This window comes from Nothoprocta perdicaria, unplaced genomic scaffold (genome assembly GCF_003342845.1).
Source record: "Nothoprocta perdicaria isolate Ctin4 unplaced genomic scaffold, notPer1 scaffold_98, whole genome shotgun sequence".
Taxonomy (NCBI): Eukaryota; Metazoa; Chordata; class Aves; order Tinamiformes; family Tinamidae; genus Nothoprocta; species Nothoprocta perdicaria.
The window spans coordinates 571,203-596,166 of record NW_020456287.1 but is presented as its reverse complement, the minus strand read 5'-3'; the positions used below and the strand labels follow the sequence as shown (position 1 = coordinate 596,166).

General features: G+C 49.5%; 2 protein-coding genes across 2 annotated transcripts in view; one reads left to right on the top strand and one right to left on the bottom strand.

Moving 5' to 3' along the window:
• CAB39L (calcium binding protein 39 like) overlaps positions 1-11,282 on the top strand; it is a 40,861-nt gene extending 29,579 nt beyond the window's left edge. Inside the window, exons 5-9 of the mRNA XM_026053327.1 lie at positions 1,884-2,052; positions 5,225-5,284; positions 6,488-6,553; positions 7,494-7,637; positions 10,049-11,282. Coding sequence (XP_025909112.1) covers positions 1,884-2,052; positions 5,225-5,284; positions 6,488-6,553; positions 7,494-7,637; positions 10,049-10,228 — 619 coding nt within the window. The 3' untranslated portion in view covers positions 10,229-11,282. The remainder of the gene's footprint in view (positions 1-1,883; positions 2,053-5,224; positions 5,285-6,487; positions 6,554-7,493; positions 7,638-10,048) is intronic.
• Positions 11,283-13,858: 2,576 nt separating this feature from the next.
• On the bottom strand, positions 13,859-22,084 carry CDADC1 (cytidine and dCMP deaminase domain containing 1). Its single transcript, XM_026053281.1, has 8 exons — positions 21,983-22,084; positions 20,703-20,880; positions 19,654-20,232; positions 17,542-17,591; positions 16,766-16,935; positions 16,114-16,303; positions 15,558-15,618; positions 13,859-14,303 (listed from the first exon to the last, which is right to left on the bottom strand). The coding sequence occupies exons 1-8, from the start codon at positions 22,082-22,084 to the stop codon at positions 14,230-14,232; spliced, it is 1,404 nt and encodes a 467-aa protein (XP_025909066.1). The 3' UTR covers positions 13,859-14,229.
• Positions 22,085-24,964: the final 2,880 nt, after the last annotated feature.

The window sequence follows — 24,964 nt, the reverse complement described above, 5'->3', positions numbered from 1 at the left end:
GGAAAACCACTTATTTGGTCCCTGCTGCAGGAGTGCCTCGGTGTGGAGCAGCAAGGGCTCCTTGGGGTGGCTTTGAAGCCYGTCCCTCTTGCCCGGTGGCTCCCTTGGTGCAGAGCAGCCTCTATCCCCCTTGGGGCACATTGCAGGAGCCAGCCCAGAGCCCAGCTCCAGGTACCGGAGCCCTTGGCCAAGAGCGAGTCTGTTGATACTTGTGATTTTTGAAGTTATTGTGCTGGGAACAATGCAGTTCGCTTGTATTCCAACCAAAATACTCCTTGGCCGAGCAGTGGATATTTTCCTGGCTGTATTCCTAGGAGCAGCTCTGCCTCTCTCTGCTTGACAATTGCTATTGCACTTAAAGGAGCGGTTACRTCTTAACAGAAAACACCAACAAATAGACATTTTCTATTTGTTCCATTTACCTATCTCTCCTAGATCTAAAAATCTATCTAGTCCAGATTTTCTCTGAAGCGGTTGCAGTTCAGGTTGGAAACGTTGCCCCAGACGGCAGAGGCCGGACGTTGGACACGTGCGTAAGGTGGGAAGCTCCGTCTGCCCTTCGGGAGCCGGCAGCGGGTTGTGCCCCAGGCYGCCGCGTGCAGCTCTCGTGGGCTCCCAGAGCTGCCTTCACAGAATCCAACGTGTCCTTCCTTCCCAAGGACACGTTGGTGGGGCACCGAGCACCCACGCACTCGCAGCACAGATGGCGTTCTGTCTCTCTCTTTGGCCTAGTGATAGAAAGGAATTGTCTCGTGGAAAAGGGAGGCTGATAAGCTCCGGGTGGCAATACACGGTTTGGATATAGTGTAACCAGCTCACTGAGACAGAGGTGCTTTCTGTCTCCTTTGGACTTGGTTGCTTTCACATGACTCAATATGGCTAAAATATCACAGAACGACAGGGTGGTTGAGGTTGGAAGGGACCTCTAGRRATCAYCYAGTCCAASCCCCTGCTCCAGCAGGGACACCCAGAGCACGGGGCACARGGCGGCATCCAGGCGRGTTTGGGAGATCTCCAGAGAAGGAGACTCCACAGCCTCCCTGGGCAGCCTGTTCCAGGGCTCTGGCACCCTCACAGCCTGAAGTTCTTTCTTACATGGAACTTCATCAAATATGTTCATTTTAAGTCCYTCCTGATTGCCAGATTTCTCTCTTGTTTGGGGGGGCGCTTTTAAAAAATTGCTTTTAGCAGCTGTTTTGGAGTAGCTTTGGCCTTAACAGAATCAAGACTTCATTGGAATGAAGGTTGTCTGAACCCCTTCGCTCTCCTTTCCGAGACCTCGGGGACTGCTGGCTCCTGTCCACTCTCSTGCCCTAGCAGGACTGCAGCCTGAGGAACTAACTCAGGGATTAGTTGATACCTGTCCCCTAAACAAGCTCTCAGTCTCTGCAGAGGAGGGATTGAGCAGATCTAAACAATAGGAAACATCTTCAGAACTACAGAAAGCTCCACCTGGTTAATGGGTAGAGGGCCTGGATCTGCTCCGCTTGCCTTCCTTGTGCAACGTGGACGTCCTGGTGTGACTCCCGCTGCAAGAGGAGTGGGAGCTGAGGGATGGTTACAAGCTGATGAGCAAGGAGCTCAGAATTAGCTTTGCAATGGGAGAACATTACATTGTGTGGGCTTATCTTTCTCCTGAATCCAAAGTGGGAAGGGATTCAGCTGAACCGGGGTGCACCTGGATCAGAAGGTGCTGCCAGGCTCACCCGGCTCATGGTGATGGGCTGCAGGCTGGACGTGGTGCTGGGGTTGGGGCCGCCCTGTGCGCCTGTTGCCCCTTCCCTTCTGCTCTCCTTTTCCTTGTAGCTTTCCTGTCGCCGGAGAATTTGCTCGTTCACATTTGTCCCTCTGTGTTGGTGGGCTCGTTCCTCCTCGTTCTGCAGGTACGAGAACCCGCTGGTCGCCTTGCGCTGCGGCATCATGCTCAGGGAGTGCGTGCGCCACGAGCCGCTGGCCAAGAGCGTCCTCTTCTCGGAGCAGTTCAGGGACTTCTTCAAATACGTGGAGATGTCGACGTTCGACATCGCGTCCGATGCCTTCGCCACGTTCAAGGTAAATGACTCGATGCCCCTGCCCTGGTGTTTGGTTAAAAAGGCCGTGATCACTCGCCTTCAAACCGGACAGCTCGCTTATTGCTCCGCATATAATTGATCCTTGGCCAGGTTGTACCAGCATTCACAACAGGGATCATCTCTGCAGAGTATCTGTAATCCAGACCTAGGCTTCACTAGTGTCCTACACCTCGTTATTCCCGGGGTTTTCACTGCAGCTATTTAAAACTGTGTTTAATCAGGTGTCCTGTGCATTCTACAATGCATCATCTCTCTTCTCTCTCCACCTTCTCCCCCAAATAAAACCACTCCCTGTTTTGACCACAACCAGTGAATAGGATTAATTTTGAAATCCTCTAAATTTTGGCTGACCTGTCTAAGCTGAAGGCCTTGACACAAGGCAGGTCCTTCCAGGGCCAACTAAAATGCTGCTCCCTCTTTGCTTGCAAGCAAGTTCAAGGGGGGCTGGAAAGGGCCAGCCAGCAGCTCCTGCTTTTCCTTCCCCTTSGCTCTGTGGCTCTTGGGGATGCAGGATCCCCTGCATGTGCATGGGGTTGGACTAGATGAGCTCTGGAGGTCCCTTCCAACCTGAAGGGTTCTGTCATTCTGTGCTCTGGAGACCACGTCAAAGCAGCAGCAGGGGATCCAGAGCAGCACGCAGGGTTCACCTGGGGATCCAGAGCAGCACGTAGGGTTCACCTGTGGCTGCAGGGTTGAACCGGGGGTTCTCCCTGGCCCACGCACTATATAGATCCCATGTTTCACCTTTAAAAATGCCTTTGGGTGGAACTTGGGAAACGTCTTGGCATTTGTCTGTGACCAGCATCCCATCAGGTGCTAACCAGCATCAGGTGCTAACGTAGTCTTGAGCGGAACTTGCTGCCCGTAGGCTTCATCTAGAGGAACAAGTAGATTATTTCTGCAGAAATCATCGGAGAAAACTGTGGAAAATTCCTCCCAGGGAGAGAGCCTTCTAAATATAGCGGTAACTTTTCCCCCCTTCTATCAGTTGGCTCTTTGCTGTCATAGAAACAGGTTGTTCCTTCTTTCCCCTCCCAGCTAATTAGAAGTGTGATGAGATAGASGGGCGGAATGGCCGCAGTGTTAGAGAGCCAAGCGGGAGATTGAGCCCAGGTGAAGGGACACGCGTGGGGCTACGTGAGGCTGCCTTTAAATTCTGTGTCCCCAGGGAGCGCCGGGGACTYGTGCAGCCTCCTGAGAAAACTGGTGTCGTTTGTGGACCTTGAGCCGTGGAGCTCCCCTCTATCCCCTGCGCTCCAGGAGTATTTTTAGTAGGGTTTAAATATAGGACCCCACATCCGCGTGCCTGTTGGCAAGAGGGGAGTCATGAGGGCCCTTCATCCTCTTGCACAGTTCAGGAAGCCCCTTAAAACACCTGGGGCAAATCTGTGCCCTGTATTTTTAAAAACTGCTCATTACCACCCACTGTTTGCTCGGGAATTCTGAAATAAAATATTCTGAATCACAGAATCACAGAGTGGTTGAGGGGACCTGTAGGGATCCTCTAGTCCAACGACAGGGTTAATCCCAGCTCCCGGGCTTTTGCTCCAGCCAACTGCACCAGCAAGAAGTGACGTGGAAGCAATCGAATCATGGAATACGGAGCTAGCTTGATTTCTAATCCCATAAAAACGGGAGCCATGAACGCTCCCTGGCTGCCCGGCTTCCTGCATCCGCGTTTCCAGGTCCCAGTCTGTAGTGTCGGGGTCTGGTTCGGAGCGGGCGCCGCACAGGGCTGTGCCCAGAGGAGGGCTTAATCAAACCAGCGTTGGAGTCTGAGGCTGTTCCTAGCAGAGAAGAACTCGAGTTTTGGATGCTCTCTTTAATTAAATTCAGCCAGGTGCGGAGCTGAGGGGAAAGCTGGAAATGCAGAGGGAAAAGGGCTTGGGTTGGGAGCCCGGCTGCGCTGGGGATCAGTGGGAGCAACAGGAGCAGCTGGGAGCAGACGCTGCTGTTCTCTTTCCTGCACGGAAAGCCCCGTGTTGGATTGTTTTCCATTTGTGCTCCCTGCTGAGCAAGGTCGTTGTTGCCTCCTGAGCGCTCTGCAGAAAAGCCCATGGAGGTTGGGTGCCCTCAGCCCTTGGAACCCAGAGCATCACAGCCCTGCAGGATAAAAAGAAAAAACCAAAAATATTACAAATCATGATGCACTGGATTTTATAGCACTCTGCTTTCCTCTTATAATTAAATAGGAGGGCTAGGAGGAGAGGGGTTTGTTTTARCTGGGATGCTGTGGAGGACGTGTTTGAGCATCTGCTCAACAATTCATTGGCCTCCGTTTCTGATGGTGGCCAAGAAAGCAAAGGAGAGATGCTGAAATAGTAACAGAGACTGATTCCCTGCAAACAAACCTCCTCAAGTGACCTCCGTCAGTCATCACTTCATCAATAAGATGGAAATTCAAGGGCCTCAAACTGGCTGCTTCAGTTTACAGCAGCTCCTCTAGTGAGGAGCCTTGGCTGCTTCCAGCATGGAGCGTTCACGTCCCCACGGCCGAGCACCAACACGGCCCACGGAGGGACAATTCCTGCCTTGGAATCCTGCTTTGGATCTGGTGCTGCTCTCCTGTTGGATGGGATGCACTCGGGGCAGGAATGCCGCAGCCGGGGGGATTCATCCCATATGTCGGGGGCGCTTTTCTGCACGTGGGATGACCCCGCAGGGAGCCCGAACGGCTGCTCAGGTGGGTCCCCCACTTCTAGGCTTTCAGCAGATACAGGTTTATCCCTAGTGGCTGGGTTGGAGCCTGCCTTGCTGCATGAGCTGGAGATCAGAAACTGCGCTTTGTTAAAGCTGCCGCGGTCTTCCCGTTGTGGGCTAGAGCGGAGAGCTCTTCTGGTCCTCGGACCACACGTGAGCCCTCCGTTACAGGYGGCTTTACCCGTAAGAAAAGGTACGAGGAGAGAGGATTATGAATAAGGAACCTTAGGATAACTTATATTAATTTCCCTAGCATCTATTTAACTCTTCTCAAGGTCCTAAGTAGCACATAGCTGCTGAACGTGATGCTGGGTGGGTTTCTTAATTCCTTTTTTTCTAGTCCAATCTTGGAAATACCTTGTAAAAGATAACCTGGTAACAAATACTAAACTACCCTTGAGAATGAAGGGGAGAACTGTGTGAAAATGAAGTATTTCTCTGTTCTTTTTCAGGACTTGCTAACAAGACACAAGTTATTGGTAGCAGATTTCCTGGAACAAAATTATGATACCGTAAGTATAAATGATAAATGATCTTGTAAAATACCTGTTGAGAAAGCGCGTGCTTTTAGCAGCGCAGGATTTCACATTCCACAGGAAATTGTCACCCAGGACTGCAGTCCTACGTGCAAGACACTGCTGCTGCTGAAGGGGAATCCTCGGGTGGCCCTTGACAATCAAGGTGCCTCTGCTGTGCAAACATAGGTCAAATTTCCAGGAGGACTCACTGTTTTTAAGCAATCTTGTTCATCTCTGTAAGCAACATATTTCCCTAGCTGTAAAATCAGCATCTCCGTAGATGGGGGGGCGGGAGGAAAAAAGTCTTTACTTCCTTTAAAGAATTTTCCGCTTCGTTTTCATACTGTAAAATTGGGGCAGAGGAGAGGGGTTGCAAGAAGAGGCACTGGCCTTGCTGCAGATTTCATGTGCCTGATCAGGAGACYGAGAGGGGAACATCCCTCTTGCCTTCCTAAGTCAATAGTCAGTTGGTTTGTTGCAATTTTCACTTTTTGATCTTTTTTTCCTGATCTATTTTTTTAAGGAAAATAGGGGTTAGAAAAATTCCATTGGAATCAACTAAGATTGCACTGATAGGGCTAATGGAATTAGACTTCAGGTCATGTTTTCATTTTACCTGAGGTATTCTCTGCTTCATTGCCGAAGAAAAAAAAAATGAAATAAAAAGCCAAGACCATCTTTGCCATTAGAATTCATTAGAGCTAGCAAGAAGCTAAAATCAAAATCAAGCTTTTTATTGCTGAGTCATAAACGCAATTAAACTGGAGCACAATTACCCTCTCTGCTAATCTTCTCTGTGAGCACTGGAGCTCTGCAGTGGAACAGTCCCTGCTCTGCAGCTATGTAACACTTACTTACAAATAAGTGTAAATTGTGGAAATTAGCATCGTTTTGAGCGACTCTTGGATGTCAGTGGGGTTTTTTGCACACTTGGTAGATGGTCTGAGCATCAATGAGTGGACATGGAGTGCTGAATGTGCTGGCAGCAGAGTCATCTCCTTGCAGGAGAAGCTGCCCAGSTGGAAGGCCCTGGTGTCCCCAGTGGTTTAAAGCTCCTCGAATGGAGCCACCTCCGTGAGGAAGGAGGGATGGGGAGAGGGGAGGAGGTCGGGCTGGTCCCACAGGGCTGGGACGGGGTGAAGGAGGGACGGATCTGCAGAGGTTGCCCTGTGTTCTGTGTTCCCTTTGCTGCTCCAGATCTTTGAGGATTAYGAAAAGCTCCTGCATTCTGAGAATTACGTGACCAAGAGACAATCTTTGAAGGTAAAGTGAAATTCCTCGGAGCTTTCCTCCATAAAGTGGAATTCTGTGTTACGCAGAGTATCAAAATACCCGGTGACAGAGCAGCCACAGGCCTAGCAAGAAAAGGGAATGAGGGTTTGTTGGGGCTCTTGTTCCAGTGAACTAGCTGCAAGTTTTATTTCACAGAATCACAGRATGGTTGRGGTTGGAAGGGACCTCTAGAGATCCTCTAGTCCAACCCCCTGCTCCAGCAGGGACACCCAGAGCACGGGGCACAGGGCGGCATCCAGGCGGGTTTGGAAGATCTCCAGAGAAGGAGACTCCACAGCCTCCCTGGGCAGCCTGTGCCAGGGCTCTGGCACCCTCACAGGGAAGAAGTTCCTCCTCACATGGGGATGGAGCTGCCTGGGTTTCAACTTGTACCCATTACCCCTTGTCCTGTCATGAATCCTCAGCAAAGCACCAGGCCATTTCTGTGGAACAAGCCCCATCCCTGTTTTTTCCTGACCCTAATTTTGTACTTCACTTCATAGTGAAGGATAGAAGGAACTTGGGAGCGACACAATAGTCTCTCTTTGGGGACTATTGCTGAGTCTAATGTGACCATGTCCATTCATGTAACATCTGAATGAAATGAAGGAGCCTCTGTGGGACAGCTCAGCCCTTGCTCCGGCCTCGCTGGCTCACACGTGGTCCTTCCTTGGGGTACCTGTCCCCGTGGTGTTTGGAAGACGAGTGTTACTAGGCTCTAACTCATAACGTGGGAACAAATCCAGGTGTGGGGCAGGGTGTATATGCATAACTATATACATATGTAGTTATATAGCTATTTTTTTTAAAGTAGTGATACTGAAATCTCTTTGGGCTAACATAAAAATATGCTGATGCTTTTTTTTAATATCCTGAAAAAAAAAGTGGAGGGCTGTTAAACCATGGGGTTTTTTTGCCCTTGCCTCTGTAGCTGCTGGGTGAATTGATCCTGGACCGGCACAACTTTGCCATCATGACCAAATACATCAGCAAGCCAGAGAATCTGAAGCTGATGATGAACCTGCTGCGAGACAAAAGCCCCAACATTCAGTTCGAGGCGTTCCACGTGTTCAAGGTGAGCAGGGATGAGCCCTCGGGGCTGCTCTTGCCCTACAGGAGGGTCTTTCCTTCAAGCCARGGGGATTTCAGAGCACCCCAGCCCTTTGTGTGGATAAGGAGAGTGGGAAAGGGAGCGGTGGTAGCACWGGGCAGCAGCAATCACAGTTTGCTCTGACCCCCATTAAAGGTAAATTGGGCATGAGTTTAATCCTTCYACCCTGTTGCAATTTTCGTTAATGCAGCTGGAAGCAGCACATGCAGCCATAGCCCTTATCTCATTATGTTTAATGCTGATGGGGAGAAAAAATTMCTTTTTTTCCCCCGTATCAAAAATGTTCTGTGAGTCAGAGGGTGAGTGGAATTGYTGTGAGGCAAAGCTGCCTTCCCTTTCCCTGGTTCCTGGAATTAACACGTTAATTTCAGCTCATGGAGATAGGGCCGTTAATGGCTCGCAGCAGGAGGCATTGAATCCTTCATGAAGATGGTTAAAAAATTTAGCAGCTCTCGCCAAAAGGTCCCACTSTTGCAGAAAGCGGCATCACCCTCCTCCAAGTCCAGGTGCCTTGTGGGGTTTTGTGGCTCTTCCCATTTCCAGGTGGGAAAAAGGCCTTTTGGGTCTGTGCTGGGGAGGCCTCGGGGAGGTTCTGCTGCTTTTCCTCTCCCAAATGCCTCAGAGAGTCAAAATGAAACCCCCAAAGCAGCAGCCCGGGGGATCCTCCATCACCAGCGGAACAAGCGAGCGCCTCCCGCCCCGGCTCCTCCTTGGCCGCCCTGCGGCTCCCGTCCCCGCTGCAGCTCCTGGCCCCATTGCCACCTTCCAGGACGGGCCCCATGGCCGCCCAGCAGCTCCCGTTCCCTGCGCCACTTCCCTGCGGGAACACCTGGGAGGGCAGTTCGCCCCCGCCTTGGAGCCTCTCATCAGTTTTAACTGCATTTTTTAACCCTGGCCTCGTATCCAACTGGATAACCCTGGTATTGCAGCGGCTGGAAACCAAAGTTGTCCTGCTGAGATGCTGCTCTTTGCTGCTCTGAGAKGCCAGGGGCTTTGGCTGTAAATTGCCTGACTTGGAGGTTTCACGGGTTAAACAGGCTTGAAATAGGAGAGCGGTTGTTCAGGACGTGTCCGAAATGGGGCTTCTCCAAAAGGCTGGTGACTCTTAGGTCCCTGAGGCAGCTCCTCATCGCTGGACACGCGGAGCTGGGCGCTGGAGAGGGCAGAACCAGCCCCGTGGCTCCAAAATACCTTGCGGGAAGGTGGGACGGTCCGAATGGCAGCGGCGCTTCAAGCTCCAGGACCCCTAACCCGCCCAGGCTGCTCCAGGTGGGAAGCTGGAGACCCAGGGAGGTCCCACACGTGGAGTCTCCTTCCCTTGTCCTGGAGGGGTCTGACCTGCTGCCCTCCTCCAGCGCTTCCTCCGGCTGCAGCAGAGCGGCASCCCGAGGGCTCGGGGCATCCCGCCGCCTCGTGGGGCAGGTTTTGAGTTGTCCAATTTCAYCCAGCTCATGTGGAACCGATTTTTATTCCAGTCCTTTGAAGATACAAAGTCAGAGGCTGCAGAAATAGCTATTTTTAGAGCTGGAATTTTAATACAAGCCCTCTCCTTAGTTTGGGGCTCTCACGTGCCTGAATTAAGTGCGCCAGAACACAAAGTCCTGCATAACAAACCAGAGCAGAAACTGTGGGGTTTTTTTTTCCCTTTGTTTTTTTCCCTGTGATGTTAAACTTTGTTTTAGTGCAGATGTCCCAGCTCATGGACATTTGCCTCTCTCTCTCTCCGTGGCTTTCCCTGTTTCTTTACAGCACTGCAGAGCTGGAATTAGCAGGACCCTCTTAAAACGCGGTGCATCAGTCGGGCCGGCGCGCGGCCTCCGCGGTGCTCTGGAGTGTGGGGCTTGCAGCGGCCTTTGCGTTTCCGATCCATCACTGGTGCCACTGGGGGGTTTCCAGCCCTGCAGCCCTCTGGACTTGCGGGTCTCCGGTGCCACCGAGCAGCCGGGAGGGCCTTTGGTTGCCAGCTTTGCCAGGGAAAGTGGCTGATTCCRGAACACGCAGCCATGCCCTCTTGTTCCCTGGAATGTGTTCCCTGGGAAGCGGAGCTGCGCGCGGCTTTTCCGCCCCCAAGCGAAGCCGGCGCYGCCGGGTTTTGGCGCTGGGGTGGTAGGAAGGCACCGGTATCAGCAGGGCCCAGCCCTTCCCCTTCTCCTGACAGGGGTCTGCCCGTGGCGAGGCCGACGTGTGCGCGGGGCCGAGGGCGGCTCCCGGCAGCCGTGCAGGCAGTCAGTGCCCCCTGGAAAAGGGAAAACGGGGGGAAGCGACGGCCGCGCCAGGGCTCGGGGCTGCTGCAGGAACACAGGCCTCCTGCTGTGTTCCGACTCCCACAACTGCTCTTACTTTGTTCTCTCCCCTTTTTACAACACATGTATCAGGTTTTTGTGGCCAGCCCGAACAAAACGCAGCCCATCGTGGAGATCCTGCTGAAGAACCAGCCCAAGCTCATCGAGTTCCTGAGCAACTTCCAGAAGGAGAGGACGGATGACGAGCAGTTCACCGACGAGAAGAACTACCTGATAAAGCAGATCCGGGACCTGAAGAAGCCGACGGCGTGAGGCTGCCCGTGCCCTCCCCTGGCACTGCTGTGCCCTGAGGGGCCCTCCGTGTCCCGGCCACGGCAGCGCTTGGGGGGYGCAGCGCGTGCCCCCTTCCTTGGGGCTTTGGTCCTAGGGGCAGGGAGCTGAGCCCCAAACTAAAAAAGTGGCTAGAATAATAATATATGATTTTTAATCGTGGCTATTTATGGCAGTTTAGCACCTCTCTGTATTAGGAGCCGCCCTGAGGCGTTTTCCTTTCTGCTCAAGGAGGGTGAATCTATTTTTGCTTAAGTTTTATCGGCAAAGGCAGGTGCTGGGGAGGGCCTAGAGCAGTCCCTGAGAGCACYGAGCCCCTTTCTGTCCACCTCAGCTTTCCCTTGGGAATGCCGAGCCCCTTTCCCTTCACTTTGGGTTTCCTTGACTRTGAAAGAGCACGTCCAGCTCTGGAGTTAGCTGCACTTACAGACCAGGGACTTCAGTCCGCACCGCGGGACATCAAAAAGCACTAGAGGTCACATTTCCACTCTATCTTTTTGCCTTCTTTCCCCTTCAAGTYGTCTTTTCCCCTAAGCTGAGGTTTTCTGCTTGGCCTGTGCCAGGGAAGCGGCTGGGGACGTGGCTCCGTGCAGCCGTTCCCTGTCTCGTGCCGGAGCGCAGATGCTCCTGGCCCCGCTCCCAGGGCAGGTGGCTCCCGCAGCCACCCTGGCTCCTTCGCACGTGAATTTGGGTTCTGCGATGAGGATTTAGGAGGAGAAGTGATCATATTTAAGCTGAAGCCCTGTACTCCCAGGTGGGTTTCCCTTGGGAGGCTGAAGAGCTTTTTGGGGTGGTCCTTTGTTTTCTCATAGGAAATGAAATGAAATCAGTGTGAGGCTGTGGTAGGAAGGGAGTCTGAGAGCAGGGAAGTGTCTTGGATCTGTTTTCCCAAAAGTCCAAGTTCTCCTGTGTGTTACTAGGCACTTAGTTACCTAGTGGAAAGTAGTGCTCCTGCTTCGAGGAAAAAGGTGAAAGGAAGGGAGCTGCAAGGCAGGAGACAACTCGTTTCTTCGTCAAACTGTTGTATATTAGGGCAGCTGCTACTTTAATTTATGTGCTTCAGAAATGGGATGAAATGGAGCAGAGCGGGGACTCCTGCTGTACRTTCACATGTCAGATATATACAAAAAAAAAAAATGTACATTGTAGTTGCCTGGAATTTAAAAAAAGTATATATATTTACAAGCTATTAAAAGGCATGATTATTGACCACTCCTGATTTCCGTCTCTTCTTTTTTTCCCCCCTCACGTTTTCGTCCAACCCTTAAGGCCCGGCAGCGCTAACCCTGTGGCCAAGCAAGCTGCGATCCGATCCCTGGGGCTGGTGGAAAACGCCTCTCCCYGAGCGCTAGCAGGGCTGGAAATCAAGCTGCAAGAGGCAGCCTGGCCTGGAGGCAGCTGCCGGCAAGGGGCAGTGCCGGCTGTGCTCCCTGCCCTCRTTCCCGCATTCCCTACCCATGTTCCCGCAGTTCTGCTCCATCCCGGCGYGGCGGGGGGCCTGGCGCCCTCTTGGCTCCCTCGGCTCCCACCCCAGCTGCTGCTCTTTTCTCTTGGAGTGCTGGGGGATGCCGGGCACTGCGGGCCCAGGGGAGGAGGAGGACAAGGATCCGGGAGGAAGACAGAGGCTGAGGCGGCAGCCCGGGCTGGGCCGCAGGCAGCCTGAGGTGGGTGTGCGGCTCGGCCCCAGCCCCTGCCCCTCATCTGTGCTCCTACCACCACCTTTGATAGGGCAAAGGGCCAGGACTCTTTGAACCATATATATTTTATTTTACATATTTTATTTTTGTCCCAGTCTTGGGCAACACWCCCAGCTTTTTCCAGCTCCCTATTTTCCTCCGTTCCCTCACGGGGCTGCTCCAGGCCCAAACCCCCTTTCAGCACCCACTGCTGCGGCTCAGGCAGCACCCAAGGGTCCCGCTGCCTCCTCACCCCTTCCTCCATCTCCTCCTCCTCCTCGCAGGGTGGGGGCAGCTGCTTGCACAACACTGGGCCCCACAGCCCAGCTCCCGCCCCAGCCTTCCCTGCCACCTCCTGCCCTGCTCAGGACCAAACAACATCCAAGCCAAGGCTGAGGGCGGCCGCCCCTGGAAACGCAGCTCTATGGGAAAGGCCGCGACGCGGGTCAGGGTGCTGAGCCCGGCTCAGGGTGGGGGGCCCGTGCACCTCCCACCCTGCTGACCTGTCCCAGGCACCGCTCCCTGTGTGTCCACAAGGATGGCGCCGAGGKCAACAGCCCTTCGGAGGCAGCGCCCGTGCCCCGGGGCGCCCTCCCGAGCCCCTGCACAAAGCGCACGTGGATACTCACGGGCGGCGCCGTTTAGTAGCGGGAATCGCGGTTCGCTGCCACGCGGATGATCGGCAGAACTGGRGTAATCTGCAGCCCAGAGGCCAAATAACTGCTGGTAGCTAATGCCTGCAATCAGAGGGGTTGTTCTGGCATGGATGGAAAAGACCCAGAGYGCTTATGGAATGTCATACACACACACATATATATAAATATAAAATATATACCTTTACATCTCTTTCTTTTAAATACATTTCTCTTTTTGCATAAGAAACAAAATCAAGCCCTGCAGACAGGCGTGGGGGCCGTGAGCCCAACGCCCCTCCAGCCCTCCTGCGGGCAAAGCTAAAGCACGCGGAGCGCCAGGAGGAAGCAGAGACGCAGCCACACTGGGAACTGGAGCCCACGGACACGCACCAGCCTCGGGATGAAGCTACAGACACACGGCGTGACAGAAAAGGGACTGCTAAATTTCCAGCCTTACAAGCAATTCCGAATTTCAGGATAAAATTTGGATGAAAACCTGCTAAAAAAAAAAAAAAAAAAAAAAAGTAATTCCTAGTTAGTCCAGGATTCCTCTAGGAGCTGCTGCAAAGCCGGCGTTTCTGAGGAGTGCCCAGCAAAGAGCTGCCCCTGCCTGCCGTGGCGGCTCCCGCTTGCCCTCTGCTCACGCCGTGGGTGACAGAGCCAATGCCCGTGGGGCCGGAAGCGGAGCTGATGGAGTTGCTGMCACCCCCGTGCACCTGGAAGGGTCTTGGATTTACCTGGGCCAGGGAAGTAGCAGCAGCTCCTGCAGCTCCGGCCGGCGAGGCAGGGAGGCAGCAGGTCCCTGGTGCCCAGCTGTGGCACCAGGCTCAGAAGCACAACCCTGTCCCGAGCGCCCCACGGCATCGCTGCTCCAAGCTGCAGCGCCAGGCAGCACGGGCGGCAACACCGGGCAGGAACAGCCCGTCTGCAACGGCTGCCACGTTAAAGCTCCTTCACACACTGCAGAACCACAGCTCTGCTGTAGTTACCAACGGGTGTAGGGAGAGGGACCTCTCAGGATGGGATACAACCCGGCACCTACCCCACTACCCCCYCAGCACCGGCACCACGAGGGCCTAACCTGGGCTCCTCTCCCAAACGCTCCGCCTGGGCTCCACACGTGGCCTGTGGGCTGCCTGTGATCCCCGCGAGGCSCCCCTACTCCCGCTCTCCTTGCGCGGGATCCCAGGCATTCCCGGAGTCCCAGTGCTCCCAGGCTGGAGCCCAGGCCGTGAGCAGGGCCGGGCTGGCCTCCGTGCAGCCCCTGGGGACTCGGAGGTTTCCAAACTGCGCCCGCCTTGGAGACCCCCAAGTGCTGTACCRGGAGAACCAGGAGCTTAGGAACCCATTTCCTCAATGCGCAGCCCGTGCCCAACGGGCACCGTTTTACTATGAGTCTGACCTAGTGGCACTGACTTTTCAGGCTGTTGTTATTTTTCGTTTTAAGCACATTAACAATGATTAGCCACCCAGTTCCTTGCACAGAGAACACAGGTAATGCTTCCCTCCCTGGAGCTTCTAAATTAAAAAGTCTATAAAACAGTTTTGACCTCATAAATAAACTTATTCTAAAAACMACTTTCCAAACAATAAATAAAACCCTTCCCTATTTGAAAGTGCAAAGAGGCTGCATTTTAAAAGCACAGAGCGGGCGTGCCGAAGTGCTGACTATTCAGCAGTGGCCAAGACACAGCTTCTTGTTTTGGTGCTGCTGGTCATCCAGGGATTTTGTTTTCTGGACCCCGTCTGAGGAAGGAAAAAAGGGAAAAAAAAGGTCAAATTTATTAACACAATCCTAAGCACAGTGTGAATGCCCACAGCATGCTGGAGGAATACTCAGGGGGAGCAGTGTGTGTCTTCTGTCCCGTTTTAGGATCATGCAGCTACCAGAACAAGGGGAACATGGTAAGGAAAGAAAAGCCTGAACCGGAGCTTGGTGCTGAGAAGGGCCACGCGCCCTCCTGAAGGGACCAGCACCAGCAAAATGAGCCCGTCGGAGGCTGCCAAACAAAGCGCCCCGTGACCCATCTTTCCCAGGTGGGCCTGAAAACCATTAGCAGAGACAGGGGCAAACAAGGGCTGCTGCTCTGCAGGGATGACTAACGCTCCTAATAGCGCCCTGAGCAAGCCAGGGCTTCTAAGAAGGCAGCCAAGATCTGTGCTCATCTGGYCCACGGCACGCAGGGAGTCAGCGCGCAGCAGCTCACGGGGTGCAAACACGCCCAGAGTCTCTCCCGTGTTCCTAGGAAAGCACTCAAGGCCTTGAGTAACAACCAGATCCTTGCTGGAAAATAGCTCTCTGCCTGAGTCACAAAGAATAATTATTTAGCTTCTTTTTTCCATGATTTTCCCCACTGGCTGAGAACCATTGGAAGGGCTGACCCCAGATGTCAATGTTTGGTCTCTTTTGCAGCACTTTGGCCTAACACTCATTTAAACTCTCCTGCCACAAGGTGACAGCTCCCTTGCTACAGGGGGCAGGAAGTCAAGGCTCATGTGCGGCATCAGCTGCCATCAAAACAGCAGAAACAGGGAAAAAAAGGGAAAAAAAAAAAGTGACTGAAAAGTCCTGGCACAGAATCTACATGATAAGTAGTATTGGAGTATTGGAATTTTCCACAAAAAAAAAGTTTTGGAATTTTCCACAAAAGATTTAGATGATTTGGCAGAGACCAATTTCCCCTGAAAAACAACAACACTCCGAAGTACTTCAGAATCTTTTTAGATCATGATATAAAACACGATACAGTAGTCTGGAAGGATCAATGTGCCAAACAACACATTTGATAACAGGATTACTAGATTTTGTAGCAAATGCAAGGCCGAGATTTTGTTACATTTATGTTTTGGGCTTATCCTTAGTTCATCTATCCAAAAAGTTCTGACAAGTTTTTACAGTGAAATTTAACTCATTTTTATCAAACCCAGAGGAGTTCAGGTTTGTTCAAAATTGAATGTCACTGACTTCAATCATAAAATGCATTAATGGAAAACACTTACTTTCTCTGGCTGCAGGATCGTGGAAKTCAAGGACATTAGTGTGAAACGGATTTAGTTGCCACTGTAAGAAGAAGAAAAAAGTTTACTCGCTCTAGAAGACAGAAAGATGTGGGGGGAGAAAGAGAATATCCCATTTATTCCCTTGAGAAGGAGAAACAAGCCTGCTTGAACCAACAAGTGCTGCAGTTTGGTGAGTGCCCCCAAATGCAGGTGCCCACCTCCCAAACACACTGGTTGCAGGAAGGATCCCTTTTCAGGAGGGGCCACCTCCCCCTGGTAGCCACTGCTCTGCATGGGAAAGGCAAGGGGAGGATTTCAGGGAACTTCCTTCCACCTTCAGGTGGGACAGACCTCCTGGAGCAGCACCAAGAAGTTGGAGGGAAACCTGCAAGGAAGGAGCAGCACAAAATGGGCACGTTCTGCCCTCCCCTGTGCAAGCAGCCTCCCCATTCCACTTGCTCCGATTAAACAGCACGTGCTGGCGGGGTGACGCTGCGTCGGCCGCTCCTCCCTCTCATCCTGCTGTTCTAAAACAGCAGGAAATTCAGGCACTTACTGTGAATTTGCTAACGCCCTCAAGTTCATCAAACTTCATGTAGGAGATGTCTGCTTTCTTCTTCCCAGCATCCACATCTCCTGCGTAAATCTGCTTGATTCCAGCCCCTTTGATTAAAGGCACGCACTCGTCGCAGGGACACTTGGTCACGAAGATCATGCTCCTCTCATCTGGCTTTATCTCCTGACACCTATGAGGAGTCAGRAATGAACAGGCAACGTTGTGTCTCGCTAGGTTGCAACGTTGGGTCTCGCTAGGTTTGAATGGAGACAACCTGGCCTCTCATGGGAGCAAGCAAAGGAGTGCTGTTATCCTCCGCTCTCCGCAGCAGCTCGCTCCTAGTCAAGTGCATAAGATGACATCTGGTGGGGCTCTACTGCCCATCAATGGACTCCCCACCACTACCTTGCYACATTCATCTATCAGAAACTTCCATATTTCATGCTAGAGCACAGCCCTAGCAGAGGCTGAGGCTTGTGCTGGGAGGACACTAGGCACCTTCTACTGCAAGGTGACTCAGACCCTCTATCTCCACCCAAGCTCTGCACTGTAGGCACAGACAAGGCCGTGAGCGCAGCCCACACCTCGGCATCGTGCTCCTGCCATGGCATTTTTGTTCATTCTCTTCTGTGGTAACAAATAAACCCATTACCTGAACGTCAGGGCGTTCTGCTCGGCATGGATAATGTATCTGAACTTCCTGATCTCCCGATCTTTTTGTTTGTCATCCATGTGTGGAAAATCAGCGTATTCGGATCCAGCAGGAAAGGCATTGTAACCACAGCCTACAAAATACATGGCCCCTGTTCCATCACAGCTTCTCTGCAACGCAAGAAGATCATGGCATTTGGAGCCGTTTGAAGAGTGCACTAAATCAAAGTGTTGCTCAACATACACTGCACGTTTCATCTAGCACCTGAGCATTTTGAATTCTTCCTAAGTGAGAGCAATTAAAACTCAACTAAATTCTAAGTTCAACTACAGTGTGAAACTTTTCSAGAGAGCCCCATAAGGGCTGCCTGGACCACAAACAGTACACAGCACTGGGGTYTAGAGGCTTTTCTTTTAGCAAGGCCTATTGACAGCACCAACAGAAAGTCTTGAGGATTTAGACATTAAACCTTTCTGCAATGGACAACAAATACAAAGGCTGGAATTTGGGGCTGCACTGTCAGGCCRTGATTGCCCTGTTGCCTCTCCAAAACCCATGTGCACAGAGGAACGAGCAAAAACTTGAACTGCTCCTTCATCTTGATGAGGTAAACTTCTTATTCTTTGATAACTAAATTACTGGCTGTCAGTGTTAAGTTTTCCATAGCACTGTGTGTCCAAGTTTATATACATGCCTGGTCAAAGWAAAATAAATGCCAAGGGGATACCCTTGTATGAACTGTGAGTACAAGAGGGGGTAACTTCTTCCATACTTACAGATTTTCCTTCTGCCCAAATAATAGCTCCAACTCCCGTTTTATGGTCCTCTGAAACACAAGATGTTTAGCAGTAAGCAAGCAAGAAGCACACAAGGCACCTGAACTTCACCTACACGTTAGTATAGGAAATTAGAGGAGGAACATTCTGGGTGCTTTGGGGATGAAAGCACAGAAAGACGAGAGCTTCAAAGCCACCCGAGTGCACTGTCAAAGCAAGAGTGCAGTCTGTCAGCCAAAGACCTGGCAAATACTCAGAAGTAATTAATGCACATGTCAGATTTGAAAATGGGGGCCAAGAATGTGCACAAACAGCTTAGCTCATTTGAGGCTCCAAAACAGACCTTAAAACCCCTCCTGTTTACTACTAAAATTAATTTCTGCCAATTGCAAGGTTCTGAATAAACCTGAAGACAGGAAATTGTTTTATTTTATACCTAACCTACACCTAACCTACCTAGTTAAAAACCAAATTCTGWGGACTGTTTCCTATCACCACTGCAGGAATACTGGAGAAAACAAACAAACAAACAAAAACAAACAAAACTTCCCACTGTGCAACTTGAAAGTCTTTTTTGCAGCTTGGAAACTCCATGGAGTTACTGATGAGTCTTGACCAGTTAAAAAAGAGCATATTAATAATAAATAAATAAATAAATAAATAAATAAATGGGGCTTCCACAGCAATGAATATTGGAGACAAATCTGTTTCAGTTAACCACTTCTCATCACCTTTCCTATTACTACCACATACCCTTACTCACAGAGGGTCTATTCCTGCCACAAGCTGATAACTTTATTTGCCTTTAATTATGTATTACTCATTGACATGCATTAAACCCAGCACAGAAAGTATTTTATGACCTTCCCCTTCTGATAGTCTCCCATATGATTATGTCAAGTATTCGTATGCGACAGCTGTTATTTATTTAAATTCACACAGGAGCAGGACCTTGAGCCAAGACTAAAGTGGAGTAAGAGTCTGTTCAAACACAGCCCTAAGCCCAGGCTGGGCAACACAGATGCAACCGGATTTTGCGGCACCAAGAATGAACATTGAAGTTGGGGCATTTTAGCCTCTCTGCACAACATCAGGTATGCAATTATAATCACAGAGCTTTATGCATAAGCTTTAAATACACATCACTTGTTTCTCTAAAAGGGTTTTAAAAAACACCTGTCAATCTAGATGGAAAGGAAACGTCACTAAGGAGCATCACTAGATTTTAAGCCCCCAGAGCAGTCATTTCTAAGASGATTCACCAACTTACTACGTTGCTGCATAGACAGAAGTAATAGTCACCCAAAAATATAAAGTTAATTAAAAAACAAATAACAACAACAACAAAAAAAAGCAAGAAAGTCTGTGTGTCAAATCTCCAAAGTCTTTGTAAACAAAAAAAGAGTAGATCCTCCTCCRGGAGGAATGTTATTCCACTGCTGTTTTCTGAATGAGCATATATAATATCAAATAGGTGGCAATATGTTCAGCACAAGAGAAAAGTCTTGTGAGGGATCAGTAAAAAGAACACAGAGCAGCTTGAAGAGTGAAAATACTATTGTTTTCTTTGAGACAGATGACATGTGTTGGCAGGGCAGGCTTTGCCAGCACTGCACAGGATATGCACTGACTTTTGCTGTGGAAAACTTAAGTGCTTTTACAGATTTAAAGATGCAGGAATGGAAGCATGTGGCATATGAGGAAAGGCTAAGTGAGTTGGCCCTGTTTAGCCTGCAGAAGGTTGAGAGGGGGTCTAATCAGTATGTATCTTTGGGGAGAATGTAAAGAAATGGGGCCAAACTCTTCTCAGTGGTGGCCAGTGACAGGACAAGGYGCAATGGGTGTAAGTTGAAACACAGGCAGTTCCACGTGAGGAGGAACTTCTTCACTATGAGGGTGMCAGAGCCCTGGCACAGGCTGCCCAGGGAGGTTGCGGAGTCTCCTTCCCTGGAGATCTTCCAAACCCGCCTGGATGCCGCCCTGTGCCCCGTGCTCTGGGTGTCCCTGCTGGAGCAGGGGGTTGGACTGGRTGATCTCTAGAGGTCCCTTCCGACCTCAACCATCCTGTGATGCTGTGAAGCACTCGCTTCCACGCACCCYGTCACAACTCACCTGTGCGGTAGGCGAGCAGCCTGGCTTGAACCATGCAGTGCCGGGCGATTTCTTGAGGCAGACCCTGATGACAGGTTTCGTTTGTCGCCTGCGGCTCACGGCAGTAAAACCCAAAGCTCCCGAACACTGGGACACTGGCAGCCACCGTCGCCAACACCAAGACCAGGTCCTTCATGTTTTGCCTAAGGTTGCTGAAATACGGATTTTCACAGAGATTCTCCAGGCCTATTGTCCTCAATATCTGCTTGTGTGTTTCCTCATTTGAGATTAGGAATAAACTTTCATACTCTCTTATTTTTTCTTGTCTACATTCAGTATAAAAGTCAGTATTWAAGTCAGGCTGAGACCTCGCTATCTTTTGAACAAAATCAAACTTGGTGGAAGTCTCTTCAACAAACTGCACCATATAGCACACTAAGGGCTGGAGCAAGACACACACACGAGCACGACTGTTGGACTTCAATCTCTCCACTGCTTTGGCATCGAGCTTCGCATCGTCAGTAGTCATGGGGTTGGACGCCTCATTCTGCAAGCTGATTTCGGGATCTGCAGGCCAGTAAGAAATTCTGTTCACTCCAGCTGTAAGACAAGGGAATGGAGTAAAAGCAATTGTGCAAATACAGTGTAATATAAACCTCATGTTCAACACGCTGCCTCATAACTTTGTTTTCACCCTGTGAAGGTCTTGGGTGCTGCTTAAAGGGTGTTTAGCTTAGCAAGCCAGGCCTAGTCATCAAGCTTAGGGTGCCTTGGGAAAGTGCCACCTGTGCATCAATCTCAGTGGTGCATCCTATCCAAGAGACAAGCTCCCTAGCAATATTGGTGGCACTGAAAAATAAGGTGTTGGTGGCAATTCGTTGGCAAATCCCACTTTCTGGATCACCAGTTGCTGGAAATGCACAATCAGTTCTGCTTTCAGCCCTCTGGAAGACATCAGTGCAGGCTGTGCAAGTTCGAGATCAGGACTGAAAACTGGAACAATCCAAGAAGGAAACTGGCTTTCTCACACCACCACACTCAGTGCTGCTGTACTACAGCCATTTGCTTACCGTTTACAATCATTTTTAAACAAGTCGAGCAGGGTTTTCTGGAAAAATAAAGATCACAGTTTTTAAGTCTTGATCCATGTTTAATGAGTGCAATCTGACCAGCGTGCAACTCGGCACTGGAACAATGAAGACCAACAATCTTCATGTTTTTCACAACAACAAGACCACTCTTCTTTACCTACAGGGAAGAAAAAAAAAAACCACTACTATTTGATTTATTTTAGCATCAAGTTGATAGAGATGTCACAGCTCATTAAATTTAAACTCATTAACAGTAATCCCAGCCAAAAGTCTTGCTAGAGTCTTGTGCTTACTTGTGTATTTATTCTGTGTAGTCTATTGTTAGAATACATACTTCTGAACATTTAGTTTTTAAAGCTTTATAAAATATATAAATTAAAATGTTAATTGSCAGACAGTTTTATCAGTTAGCAGTTTAGCTTTTCTTGTAAGTGATGTTGATAAAAAAGGTATGACCATGCTCACATCAGTTAAGTGTTAACACAAGCTTACATAAAACACAAAAAAATAATTTTAGCACAGGCTGTTATTAGAAGAATCCTGCCTGCTGAAGCCCTGGCAATCTCAAGCAGTGTCCAACATGTTATAGTAACACCCTGTTAGCTAGTCAGAATCTGAGCGTACTGCTTCTCAACAAAAATTTGCATAGGAATCACAAATATTTTTTATGATTCCATTTCCTCTATGCAACTTTTTTTCCTCCAGTAATTTCTGCATGTGCATGATAACATCCAAGTATTATGCCCCTGTTAAACTTCAAATTAAGATTTGTCACAAGTTCCTGTCTTCCCTRGGCTAGATTTGGTTTATGGGCACAACACGGGGAGCATAGAAAAATGTCAATTAAAACTGAAAACCTGGAGGTTTCAGTTTTACCACCACCAAATTCACTCCTTGGAGGTGACAGAGTACCTGGGGGTACTCTGGGTGATGCAGGAAAACCCTTTGAGATTGCTGATGAATTTAAAATCTGTCTTAATCTTGACCAGCCTGAGAGTCAACTGCCTGTCTAGTCTTTTTTTGGTCACTTCATTTGCAGAAACCAATCTTGTTTCTAAAGAAGCTTCTATGAAAAAAAAAACCTGTCTTATCACTCACAGTATCTTTCACACGTAGATTCCTGTGTTTTCTGGAGGCATGCCATGTCATGTAAAGAGCCACATGTCATGTCATGTAAAGAGAAATGTGGTTATATTCACTGCAGAAGCTATTAGCACTTGTTCAGAAAAATCAGTTTACTGTAAGTGTATGTCCCTTACCTGTGATTTCTTCTGTTGTTCAGGTGAGGGAAAGAGCTCCATCCAGAGACTGAACAAAGTGAAGAGATTGACCTTAGAAAGTCTTGGTATTTGACCTGTCATCAGAATAATAAAGAAATATTTATTAATAAATATTATAAAAAGACTTTTTTTTAATAGCTAGAGATACACAAGAGATGCTGCACAGCCTTTCCAAGGCAGTTCCCTGCATTCCATATTTCCCTCCCATGTATGTCAGGAAGGACAGAGTCAGAGGGRGAAAAGGGAAGCTGCAGACAGCCAGAGGAGCCATATCCTGCTTCTGCTGATGGGCTGGTTATCTTTGCCTTTAAGCTCGGGATTATAACTTCTTTCAGAAGTGCCCAAGCTTCCAGAAAGGAGAAACAAAACTGACACAAAGATATTTCAAAAATCYCATGCTTTTAACAACAATATTGAATTTTCCTTTTTATGAAACAATGTGAAAGCATAAAAACCAGGCAGTCCAACGTGCAGCAACCCAGCGTCCTTATAATGTGGGCTACGACCAGCTGTAGTGTCTTCATACACACATCTCCCCARGCTAGTCTCAATCACCAACCTGGCTGCTTGGTGCAGGAAAAACAAACCTTTCTTCAGACTCAAATAAAAATTTTGAGCAATTTCCAGCTTTTCTACACCACAGCTTCAACCAAAGTCAGTCTGTCAATYGTTTCTGCTAAAGCACCTAATGCCACACCACCCTCTTTAGGACAACAGCCTCTCAAGCCAAAATGCCTGCAGGCAGATGCAGGCCTCAGCTTTGAAGAATGAGAAGCTGGTGAGGTTTTCACCGAAACTCTGGGAGTTAACTCTACTGAAGGGTAAAGGGCAGAAATGGCAGAGCAGGTATCAGGGAACTCACCACCTTTGTATGACTCACAGATGCTTAAGGAAATCCTAGACACACCTTGTAATTCTGCAAAAATATCTAGGTGCACACCATGACCCTAGCAGCAACACCATGAGCAAAAGCAAGTAAGCATTGCAAAAYCAACCAGCTGCAACGGCTCCAGAGAAACCTGCTTCTGAATCAGGACTTTATCAAAAAAATCTGGTTAGATTTGAGGTAGATTTCTACAAAAACTTAAACTTACTACTCAGGTGGTCACTTCTGATGAAATTCATAGCATTGTTGCATGTGCCACAAACAAAAAGGGAAACTCTGTGTTGGTCTCTAAAGCTCATGCTATTTCAGATACAAACACACTTGGCAAGAGGTTAATTAAGACTCTGAAAATGCTCCAGTTCCTCTTTCAGTTGTGTTCACAGAGGGCTGTAATGAGCACAGTGAGAAACACATTTCTTTAAGTGGTTTTAGCAGCCTGGAAGGGGTATAAGCAGATACTTCGACTATATTTGTGGGAAAAAAAAGGGTTTGGAAAGGGGGCTTTGACAGTTTTATGATACGGCTGCCAACTCCAACAAGTAGGGAAGCAGACAGACATGCTTCCTTGAAACCCATGCCTAGAACCCCATTTTAACACAGTATTTTTGCACCGTCTTTCACATAGAAACAAGAGCAAAATTACTGGAGATTTTGGAAGGAGAGTAGGATCCCACTGACAGCACCAGCTGATACTATACTGCCCACTTAGACTGCGCAGCTGTGGGCTCGGCACAAACGCACTGCAGGAGGCACCTGGCGAGCAGAACCAGACACATGTGCTGCTTAGAGCACCCATTTTTGCACATCTCTCTTATGCTCTCTTCTCACTTGTATGAAAGGRAAAAAAAAAGGGTAAAAGTAAGTCTACAAGCCACATTAACACATGTAAAAACATGTTTATTAAATGTTCATTCAGTTCATTCATACTATAAGCCCTGTTCATACCTGTTATACCCCATGCACAGCTCCCAGATTGCAAGCTAAAATAAACAGTGCCCTTAATACCTACTCACACATCTCCTGTCACGAATTGGAAAACGGACGAAGTGTCATGATAAAGAGCAGGTTTAAAACCGAGTCCACAACAAACAGAAACAACTCTGACCTGCTGCTTGTTCTCCTGGGCCTGATCTGGACGCGACACATTTAATACATTGCAAACGAAGCAGAGAATGTAGTGGTGTGCGCCCTGCTGTGAGCTAACATTAATTTATAAGAAGCAGAAAGATATGACGATGGAATTGGTCACAATTATGATTTATATACACGCTCTCCTTTACTCCTGTATGCAGTTATTATTAAAGTCTAAGAGAATAAGGAGAAGATAAAGTGCCCTGGGAACCWATCTGAAGGTGGAAGGCACCTGCAAACCCCACAGAACTTGACAGCAAGCACAGAAATCAGGGAAGAGAAGGAGTCAGTCTCTGTGTTATTGCTGCTGACAGCAGAACTACATGGAAGGTGCATCACATCCCGGTATCACCCCTCCTCTGGGCAGCTCGGCCTCCCTCTGGCACAAAGGCACCATCACTTTAACTCGCCAGGAAAAATGCAAAACAGAAGCTGTTTATGGAGTTCACCTTCCCTGCTCCCTTGGGAGCTGGATTCCCACAGCACTGGAAAGCACCAAAACTCATTTATGGCTTGCAGAGGGACCTGGTGGCCCTGTTGTGGCAGCCACCAGCTCCCGCTGGGACAACAGCTATGGGAGGAGTGAAGTCTTCCAAAATTTGTTCAGGCAGGGGCTTCACAAACGGGTGCCAGCGCTGCTCTCTGCCTAATTTGTACCTGGGCCCTACTATAAAGGTTAGCAACGGCACTCTGCAGAAGGTGAAGCATTTTTCATCAATTAAAAACACAAGTTACAAAACCATGACAGTGCGGGAAGGAAAATATAATATATATATATATATATATATATTGGTTAGCGAAAGGCCTCCTGAACATGACTGACGGAGGAACTTGATGGCAGCGAGCCGGGGAGCGCGCTCTGCAAACGGCAGCGGCGGGAAGCGCCGCCGGGGAGAAGCTCTTCCCAGGGCCCGGGAAGCGCCGCCGGGGAGAAGCTCTTCCCA